The sequence below is a fragment of the Silurus meridionalis genome, chromosome 1, assembly GCF_014805685.1.
Source record: "Silurus meridionalis isolate SWU-2019-XX chromosome 1, ASM1480568v1, whole genome shotgun sequence".
Taxonomy (NCBI): Eukaryota; Metazoa; Chordata; class Actinopteri; order Siluriformes; family Siluridae; genus Silurus; species Silurus meridionalis.
This window is the reverse complement of record NC_060884.1, coordinates 14,124,021-14,134,923: the sequence shown is the minus strand read 5'-3', so window position 1 is coordinate 14,134,923 and position 10,903 is coordinate 14,124,021. Positions and strand designations below refer to the sequence as shown.

At 37.3% G+C, this 10,903-nt stretch overlaps 1 protein-coding gene across 2 annotated transcripts in view; it reads left to right on the top strand.

Moving 5' to 3' along the window:
- Positions 1-2,576: 2,576 nt before the first annotated feature.
- The window catches only part of slc12a5a (solute carrier family 12 member 5a), a 140,363-nt gene continuing 132,036 nt past the window's right edge, over positions 2,577-10,903 (top strand). The window contains exon 1 of one of the 2 annotated variants that reach the window (XM_046846193.1): positions 2,577-2,969. In XM_046846193.1, the coding sequence (XP_046702149.1) occupies positions 2,825-2,969 (145 nt within the window). In that variant the 5' untranslated portion in view covers positions 2,577-2,824. The remainder of the gene's footprint in view (positions 2,970-10,903) is intronic. The other variant, XM_046846197.1, reaches the window with a different exon arrangement.

The window sequence follows — 10,903 nt, the reverse complement described above, 5'->3', positions numbered from 1 at the left end:
GTGTGTTAGAGAAGTTAAAAAAAGAGTGCAGGCAGGGTGGAGTGGGTGGAGAAGAGTGACAGGAGTGATTTGTGATAGTAGGGTATCTGCAAGAATGAAAGGGAAAGTTTATAGGACTGTGGTGAGACCTGCGATGTTGAATGGATTAGAGAGAGTGGCATTGAGAAAAAGACAGGAGGTGGAGCTGGAGAAAGCAGAGCTGAAGATGTTGAGGTTTTCTTTGGGAGTGACGAAAATGGACAAGATTAGAAATGAGTTCATTAGAGGGACAGCACATGTAGGAGGTTTTGGTGACAAGGTGAGGGAGGCGAGATTGAGATGGTTTGGACATGTGCAGAGGAGGGACATGAATTATATTGGTAGAAGAATGTTGAGGATGGAGCCACCAGGTAGGAGGAGAAGAGGAAGGCCAAGGAGGAGGTTTATGGATGTGGTGAGGGAAGACATGCAGGTAGTTGGTGTGAAAGAGGCAGATGTAGAGGAGAGGGTGGTATGTAGACGGATGATCCGCTGCGGCGACCCCTAATGGGAGCAGCCGAAAGAAGAAGAAGATATAAATAGTCACTCAAACTTTGGGGTTTTAAAAGGAGTCACTATTTCTTTCTTCTTTCGAATTCTTCTCATCATGACTGCACATGCTCAACAACTTAAAACTTTTTTTTTGCATATTATGGGACACAAGTGCTTTATCTTTAGAGCTTGAGTCAAGCATTAACTCCATATTTACAATGTCCAGTCTGCTTTCAAGTCATCTTTTTTTTACGTTTCTTATTCTCAGGTCAGATTGTCCTGAGAACTGTGAAATGGATATAAATGTGTAATAGCAAGAAAGCAGAGATGAGATGGAAATACAAAAACTGTCCAAGTGTATCTGCATTTAATCTGTGATGAATTGTTATGATTCGATTATCAGTCTTGGAGACACATAAAGCTATGTTCAGTCATACATGACACCAAAAACCATTCATTTTCTTTTCTTTTTTTAATTTTATTTATAACAGGTTTTAGATAAACAAACAGACCAAAGCTAATGGACAAAAATGTGTGTGTGTATATATATACAGTGTTGGGCAGTAACACGTTACTGTAACGAAGTTACTTTTGACAGTAACTAATACTGTAACGCGTTACTTTTTTAAAATAAACCATTACCGTTACCGTATGGTGCGTTACCCGTTACTTTTTTAAATAAATGAATTTCGGCTAAAGTGTAGCCTACAGTCTAACCTGTTTACAGCAGCGACACATTGTAGGATTTTTGGATGAACCACTGTAAACACGAAGAAGATGCACTGTGGGCGTGTTTCCGTTTATTCAGGTCTGTGCGGCAGTAATGGCGAGTCGAGGCGAGAGCAAGACCAGTTTCTCAAAGTGGAAATATGATCATTATTTCACTTTGGTTGAGTATAAAGACAAAAACTTTTTAGTCAAATGTAAGCTGTGTCTTTCTGGTTCGAAGGTCATATCTACCTCGATAAACAGCAACTCCAATCTGTGGAAGCTTCTCTAGGAACTCCATGCCTCGACGAAGCTAGAAGCCAGAAGCTAACCCAGTGTTCTGTTCTACATTGTTGATAGTTTTTTAATACTTAAGCTGTAAAAGGAACATTTTTAAGAGCTCAACACAACAGCTTTTATGATGCAGGAGCCACTTTAGTTTTTGATTCTGAATATATTATTCAGCTTGTTTTGTTATTTATTTCAGAAATCCTTGTGATATATTCAGTTTGTGCTGGTCTGACTTAAATAAAATAGTGTTTAAAAATGACTTCGTGTTTAAGTTAGTGTTGTGTTTGTATAGACCATAACGCATAAAAGGGCATTAATGGGAACATTAAAGAAAAAAAAAAAGTTACTAAAAAATTACTTTTAACAGTAACGCAATTCTTTTTGGTGTAAGTAATCAACAAAGTAATTTAGTTGCTTTTTGAATGAAGTAACGAGTAACTGTAACTAGTTTACTATTCAAAATCTGTATATATATATATATATATATATATATATATATATATATATATATATATATATATATATATATATATATACACACACACACACACACACACAGTTGCACAGATTTCAAACAACAGATTACGTCGTCATTACGGTGTATTGTTTGTAGAAATTTGAGAAAAATATTGAATTTAATCCATTTTGGAATAAGGCTGTAACATAAAAATGTGGAAAAAGTGAAGTGCTGTGAATACTTTCCAGATGCACTGTACCCATATTGTTTTGGGGTCAAATTCTGAAATTCTGAGCTTAATATGAAATAAGGTAATAGTAAATATGGAAAGACGTAGGACCTTTCATTATACCTGACAGTTGAAGACTTCTGACGATTAGATGTATGTGACAAAGTTGAAAAAAGTTGAAGTTTAAGCAAATATGGAGTCTCTTTGTGCAGTGGCACTGAATACAGTAGAGCCCATGATCCTGATTAGTTGTGGAAAGTGGGATGCTAGCCACGGATTTAAAATGACGTTACTATGGCAACCAGTAGTAGGAACGCCTACTGGCTACTTCATAGTACAGCGAGTGGCTCCTACCGGCGCTAGGACCGGGGTAGGAAGGCGGTCCAAGACACCGGTTGATGAGCAGCTTGCAACTCATTCAAGATCTCATACAACGAACACTACCAAGTCTGAGATCTGCAGACGGGAGAGGGGAGAAAAAAGAGAATCGATTGGCATAGTTTAGGTATTGATCATCTCCCTTGGCATCTATAGCAGGGGCTTTAGGCTGTCGGTCCGCCGCTGTGGGTGGCCGATCGCTAACATCTGCATCTGCGGTGAATTCCAGCACCGAGCATCGCCTGGGCACCATGAGCCAGAGGTTCACAGTGAGCGCTTCATCCCGGAGTGACGGCGAGCTGGGAGAAATCAACCAGCTGTTCGAAGGGGACGAGCCCAATCCGAGCTCCTCAGACAAAGAAGGGGCTTCAGATCTCGCAGAGGACCTCGTGAAAGGTAGGATTATAACACACCTGTGCGCGTGCAGAGCAAAGCATCCTTCATGCACTGCCCGGTTATTAGTGCGTGCGAGTGTGTGCGCGCGCGCGCGCGTGTGTGGTACGTGTGCAGAATTTCAAGTGACACATTGCCACTAGATGCGAATCCCAGTGATACATCTTAAATCACATTATGGTTGCTCTGACCATAAATGCACCACACTGCCAGACATGTGCTGTTGCCCATACTCATTTCTGATTATCATCATCATGATAGCCTTTCCTACTTCACAGTCCACCTGCTCTCAGCAAATACAATTTCCATTGTGAGTACAGTGCATAGACATATGCAATATACTGCACTCGCGTTCATAGTCATATAATAAATAACATCCTCTAATGTGTCAGTAACAATCAAGCAGGTCTGCTACCAGAACAATGATTTAATCTAAGCAAAAATGCTTGAAATAGTTTGTGTTGCTTAGAGTAGTTCTTGGCTCTACAACGATGGAATTCTATTTCGACATACAATATGAGCATGTTAAAAAAATGACAGTGGTAGAAGTTTCAAATCTATTTATGGAGATATGATACTAGATCTCTGACAGCTAGTTTGACCTTGCCTAGTGGATCTGGGTCATTTATATATTGAATTAGAGTTTGATGTTTTTCATTATTGTCATAATTGCCCTCAAGAATACCTCAAAAGACTGCACTTCCTGCAGTTCCTAATTGTTTCACCTGAAACAAAATGAGCCACAGGAATTTGTGCAGAAGCAAACTTTAAATATAAAATGCAAAAAGACGGATTATATTTGTGCAATGCTTTGTCTTAGCATGGCATTTTTGTGTGCAGTGACAAACGCCCTTGAAAAGTGTTACAAGCAAAAATGACAGTTCATAGGACATCATGCATATGGTGAACACCTCCTGCTAGGATGTCAAACATTGCAAAGAGCGCAATATACTGTAGTTGCAGTGTGTTTTTTACCATTGATATTCAGGAAGCTTCCTCAGCACGCGGTGTCGGAACTACAACCGGTCTGTGTCTCGACAAATAAGGAAGACTTTTACACGGCGTGCACGTGCAGTCATCTAGATACTGTGTAGCCTTAGTGAAGCACTTGTCTCCAGTTAAATCTCTGACAACGTTTCTATGGCAACAGTTGCCATTTGTTCTGTGATTGGTGGCATGCTAAGTCTGGTTACAAGATGAAAATGAAGCAAAATGGTCTTTTTCAGATTAATCTTTTTTTATTTTTATCAAGTGAGTTATGGCTGATTATTATGTTAACATTTATTGCAAATTGTGGTCACAATGGACACACCTCATTTTCATTCTTTCAGGGGTTCATCACTAGATGCCAGCAAATTTGTACTTGAGTATGTGGAAAAGCATGAGCAGTAAGCTTGTAGTTATACACTCTGACTGCCCTATATAAAAAAAAGGTTCCTTGCAAAAAAGCTCTGATGTGCTTGAGGTGAAAGTGATATTTTTTACTCTACTGCTGATCTTGTTTATATTGAGCACAGAAAGTGAAATTCCTGTTTGCTCTTTCAAGCCACACAAATAGAGGGAGCTAATGGAATTAGATGTTGCTTATGCTTATATACAAAATTCACTTTCAGTAGCTTCACTACTTTCAAAAGGAATTTACTGTTTGCCATGTTTATTCAACATCCACTTTTACAGGAACACTGGTGGACCTGCTCATTGATCCAGCTATCCAAAATCATGTGGCAGCTGCACAATGTGTAATGTAATGCAGATACAAGTCATGCATCACATTAAGCGAAAGACTTTATTGGTTGGTTCAAGCTGAATCGATTGTTTCCAGCTACCAGAAAGGTATATGATATAGTAAATCAAAGAACTATTTACAACCGTGCTGACCAGAAGAGCATCTCAGCATGCACGAAACATCAACTCTGAGATAAACAGGCTACAACAGCAAAAGACTTCATTGGGTTCCACTCCTTTCATCCAAGAACAAGAAACAAAAACCAAGAATCTGAGGACACCTCATTGTTTGATGCTTGTGCAGGTATACTGGTGTTGCAGTGAAATAGATGATTTAAATGAGATGTTTGATACTATTTATTTAAAACGCTTTTGCAATCTACTGATTTCCAAATCAGCACCCTTACAGTCATATTTGATGAAGCCCATCAAATTGCAGTAATCAATATTTCTCTACAATATCCAAAAAGAAAGGAGACCAAAGGCTTTCTGCATGATTTATACCCTTAAACAGAGCTGGGCAGTCATTTGCAAAATACTGATTCTCTGTTCCTGCAATCAATTTTGTATTGATTTGGATGTACATACCAATCAGCTTTTGTGGCAAAAGCTCAATGTTATCTCTCTAAATTTCCTCCTGCATGCTAATTGGCTGACGTTTTGTGATAAATAAAAGTCTTAGAGATTAATACATTGGTGCAGTATACCAAATTCCAGCTCAATCAGACTTACGGTTGCCAAGAAACAGTAATCAGAACATCACTTTACATGTTCATGCAACCAGACATGAGTTACAGCTGTTTGAGTAAACCAAGCTGTTGCTATATTATTTACAAAAATCACCCTATTTTATTTAGTATTCTGATACTAATTTATAAACATATGGAGTCCTTGGACTTTTTTGCAAAAGCAGGTTTTGTAAACGATGCATATACTGTATGATCTATCCCCTCAAAATCCTAAAAATTACAGACAGGGTTTTTAAGCACCTTGTGCTTGAACCCCGAATTGTGTGTATTTTTAGATGTATAATGTGCTGCTAATTTGGTTATTGATGCATGGTCACTGTCTGTACACTCTGGTTAATAATTTGAGTGGGCATGCTGGCAGAGAGCATTGTCAAGCTTAATGGCAGCCAGCCGAATAGCAGAAAATCTCTACCAGCATTATTACGAACAGCATGGCAGAACGCTTCAGGTAATGAGTTTGGAGCTAAAATGTGCCTTCTGTAAGTCCTGGGTCTTCTTATCTCTAATCATACTGGTGTATAGGGCTAACAGAAACAGTAATACTTTAATGCTACGAGAATATGCCATTGTTCAATGCGTCATTAAAGTGGACAAAGAGTATATGAATATGAACATGTCATGTGATAATGTACAGAAAATTCATCAAAGATGAAGATTATTTGTAGTGGGTTTGTGGGAATTTTTGTTATTAGATATTAGGGGTGGTCATTACACATATTTGAAAGCATAATATAAAAAAAAATGGAGCATGAAATAAATAGTAAAAAAAGAAAATCTAAAAAGAAATAAGGATGGTTATTTTTCTTTTCCTTAAAATAAGGTAGCTACTGCCTGTGAGAATTTTCATTTTCTGCATTGTGTGCTACTCTGTTATGGTTTTGATAGTTATGGCTGAGTGTCCTGGCCCCAGCTGGGTGTTATGATTATTAGAAATAAATGTAGCACATGCATATATCTTTTGTCTCTGGCTCTTGTATTACAGAAGACTGGCTCTCCAGACACAGGCTTAGTCTATGTCTGGCAAACCATCCCTGAGGGTGTGCAGTTTAGTGAAAATAATTTGTTTCAGACAGGTGTGCAGCCATTATTTTCACATATATATATATATATATATAAAGTCTATTTTGCTAACTTATGTAAAAAATACTGAGGTTAATCCAGTTCTAAGAAAATGTATTGTATCACTTGAATCTTTGTGGCATGTGGATCATTTGTGTGTGTGTGTGTGTGTGTGTGTGTGTGTGTGTGTGTGTGTGTTTTGTTCAAGACTAAGGAAATTAAAGGAATGAAAAAGAACAAAATATTCCTGAAAGGAATATAAGCAAGAGGACACCAGGATGCCTGCATTTTTGCTGCACAGATGTTATGTCTGCTATGTAATATTTTAATACAATTTGTTGACAGAAAGGTAGATTTTCTTAATATAGATAAATAGCAACTTTTCCCCGATATCTTCTGAACTATGTCTCTGTCCAATCACCTTGTAACCACAACCCCGGCTTCACAGTGCAGCAGACTTGAGTGACCAAGGTGGCCTTGCAGTTTTCGACTCATACCACCACCGATACGTACATAACATTTCATTCTACTTCTTTTCATTCCAGTCATTGAGGCTGTGTATCAGGCTGTCAGAATGGTTTGTAACAAGTGCTGCACCTTGCCAGACAATAACAGACAGCACTCATACTTGGGGCAAATATCACACTTTGTTGAGACTGGGAATCCGTTAATGTGTTAAAACCACTTGTTATTGAGGATAAGAGTCATTTCAGCGTGTTAATACTGTTTCCTGTTGAGGAAGAGAATTGCGTAAGGGCTTGATACCTAAGGCTGTTAAGGCTATAGAGGATAAGAATCACTCATTCTGTTAAGGATGAGTATCACTCAAACCTACCACAGAGCGCACCCCTTCTATAACCCCCCCTGCCCACTGCTACAGCAGTGCTCCAAGCCATCTGTGACCCTCTTTGCAAGGAGAACAACTAAGAACATACCTTGAAGGAGAATGCTAGATTAATAAACTCTTGTAAATGTGGATTACCAGCTGTGTATTACCAGGTTTAATAATAAGTTCCCCTGCTAACAACCTTGTTACATGTAAAAAGTCTTTAAATGGGTGTTGTGAACAACAGTGCAAAATAATTTTGCTGTCTTTAGATCTTTATTTCAGACCGCTCTGTAGTCTGGAGTTTGCATAGCCTGTGAAGCTAGCTTCACACGTATGGCCTGTGCAGTCTGTGCAGGTGTCAAATAGCACAGCTTGTTTTTTACTTTCAGACTTTGAGATTCAACATAAGATATCAAGAGCTCTGCCTGGTTCATTAGATACTATTGTCTGCATAGCAGTCAGCCTGTCAAAATAACCCAACGTAAAGAACCCTGAGATGATATGTCAGCTCATGTATGTGGAAGCGGAGGAATTGTTTATGTGCCACAGCAGCTTGAATTTCTCCCTTTCTGGAAAAAGGAAATATCAGTTAATATCACTGGTGGTAGTTTTCCAGCACTTGGTGGTGGCTGATTGAGAAACTCTAAGTGATGCCCTGTGGACAGTGTGCTCAGTAGTCACTGGTCTGTTGTTATCAAGCTGTGTTGCACCTGGAAGAGGGACATTACTATTACTGTTGGTCATGTGATTTTAGAACCAACATCATGATCTCCTCACACTTGTAGTAAACCATGCCTTAAAGACTTCAGCAGAGCCTGTTCTGGAAAAAAAAAACACCTTTGTGTTCTGGCCTGCAATGCCTCCTGCATGTCCCAGAGCTCTGCTGCAGTCAATCTGTGGCATTATGTTTTTACTCATACAAACAAAAGAAGGTGATCATTTGGTACTTCCTGTGTATGTACACTAGAGTGCTTTCCAGGTACCAACTTGTAAAACTATATTTGGCAGAGGATTGAATAAATTTTGCCAAGGCAGCTTTAACACCAGCCTGTAGGACATTTATACTGCTGCTGGTCTATGCTTCTGCTTTTCACTCTGATCTTCCGTCTGCTTCAATATCAAGCTACCTACACATCCTGCTGCAAGCTACTGAGGATTTGCCACTTCATGCAGTTGTATTTGGCTCACCCAAACTCTGATGTCTGACTTTTTAGATGTTGCATTTCTGTTAACAGCTCTTGCTCTATTCCCAGTGGCACAGCTCTTCTGTTCCAATGCAGTGTCAAATCCCTTTTCCCTGTGCAGTCAAGCTCTTGCTGCTTGCCTTTCGATTTCTTGCAGGTGCTCCAACCGCGTTTGCTGTCTGCTTCACTCTGTAATTGCTCATTTATATTTTGTCCCAATTGTTTATTGCTTTGGATTAAAGCATCAGCCAAATAAAGTAAATATAAATTAATCATTTGAGTTCAATTCAAAGATAGTGGACCATGTGTCTTGTTTAGCTCCAAGTTAATTATAGCTAGCTTCTATTGGAGAAATCTGTCAAACAGTAGCCTATGCTATTCACTTATGCTTAATATGCTCCTTATGACTTAATCAAACAACAATAACAAAACTCCTCAACAAGACTAGAATGGCAAAGAGGATGAGTGTAACAAAGCAAAAGCCTTTCATAAGCTCCATATATGAAATAACAGCCACAAGGTGCTCACTTTGCTTTGGGCACTCAGCAAGAAAAGAAGCAAACAGAAAAAAAAATACTACTTGCTCCAAAGGAAACCATTCTGAGAGGCAGGAACACCGGGTACAAAATCCTTCAGTGTGCTTGTATTGTACCTGGCAACCAATATACCTGTTTCAAACTGATATTTTAATCAAATCATATCACATACTTACTTCTAATGTATAATGTTATAATGGTGAATAAAAAAAAATAATTATTATTTATTATAATTATAAATAATAATTTGGTGAAAAAAAATTCAGAGGACTTTAGTGGCAATATCTGTTCTAAAATCTAAAATGCCTCTGACTCAATGTCAAACAGTGAAATCTACTAAACCTATGAATCGAAATAAACATTTGTAAAATCAATATACAGCTCGTTCCTAGCCCTACCTTGGTTTGTGTTTTCACCGTTTTTTCTCAATTGACCACAACACTGTATCATTTTCCAAAAAGGTCTGCCAGGTCAGGATGTGCTGCCAGAGCAACACTGTTGTTTTAGTTAATGTTTTGTGTTTGAGGACTGTACTGTTATCATTGGCTGCTCTGCCTGAACTCTGTTCCAGGTCAATTGCTGCTCAAATAAAACTAAAAGGCCATCACTCTATTGGACATGTTAATTATTTGTCATGCAACAATGAATTGTTGACTAGCCATTCTTTTTCACAATGACTATTTTTTTTGTTTTTGGTTACAACCATGTTTAGACTTACATGAAGCTGGTGGAGCTGTATTATGGCATAATGGCTGTCAGGTGATTGAGATGTGAGGCTAACAGCTTATTGTCTTGCACTCTATCTGCATATTTCAGAGGAGTAATAATGTGTTCTCTCTTTTGGATTGAGGTTGTGCTGGGAATAATCTCTCTATGTCTGAACCTCCTTTTATCATGCTTCAACCCACTCTTTAATTTTTGTAATTACTAAGAGCCTGTAATTTGCATTCATTTTTTTTTAAATAGAAGATTTCAGTTCATGCCACACAATGGCTGTTAATTTTATTTTATTAAATTCATACTCTTCAAACCTGTTTAGTGGTTTTGTACATATATTTTCATGTAGTGCATTTAAAAACTTTAACCGGTTTATTAAATTTACAAACCTGCTAATTCTTCTTTTCAAAAAATGAAAATTATGGTGGTCCGATAGTCAAAAGATATGGATTCTTTAGCGTTTTATGTACAGCGTCAAAATTTCTCTTACAAAAAAAAAAGCGAAAATCCTGACAATTCTACCTACCGAGGGAGTGAATGAATAAAGAATAGGAGGAATGAAGACAGTTAAGTAGAACATATCTTTTATAAAATTAAATATTAAATGTAAAACAGACACACATACACACTTATATACACATCTGTATTTCCACAATTTAATTACATTTTTCCATTTATTAAATTAAATTTAATCAATCAAATTTGTGCCATTTGAATCAATTACTCGATTTACTGAATATTATAAAAAAGTGTATTGCATTAATTTAAATGTTTTTCTTTTTTATATATATATATATATATATATATATATATATATATATATATATATATATATATATATATGTATATGTAAATACTGTATATGTAAATAAATAATATTTTATATATTATTTAACCAAGCAGACATTTAATTTAGAAAATAAACAAAAATTTATATTGTTGATGTTTAAATGTTATTAATAAGAAACTGCCTTAAATATGAAAAAATGACAAGCAATTTTATCTTTTGCATTTCTTCCCCCCACTGCACCGAAATTAACCCAAACTGTGACTTAAAAGCCGAGGTACAAACCGAACCATGAATTTTGTTTATCGTTGCACCCTGATTATATGTACAGTATCTCAAAAAGTGAGTACA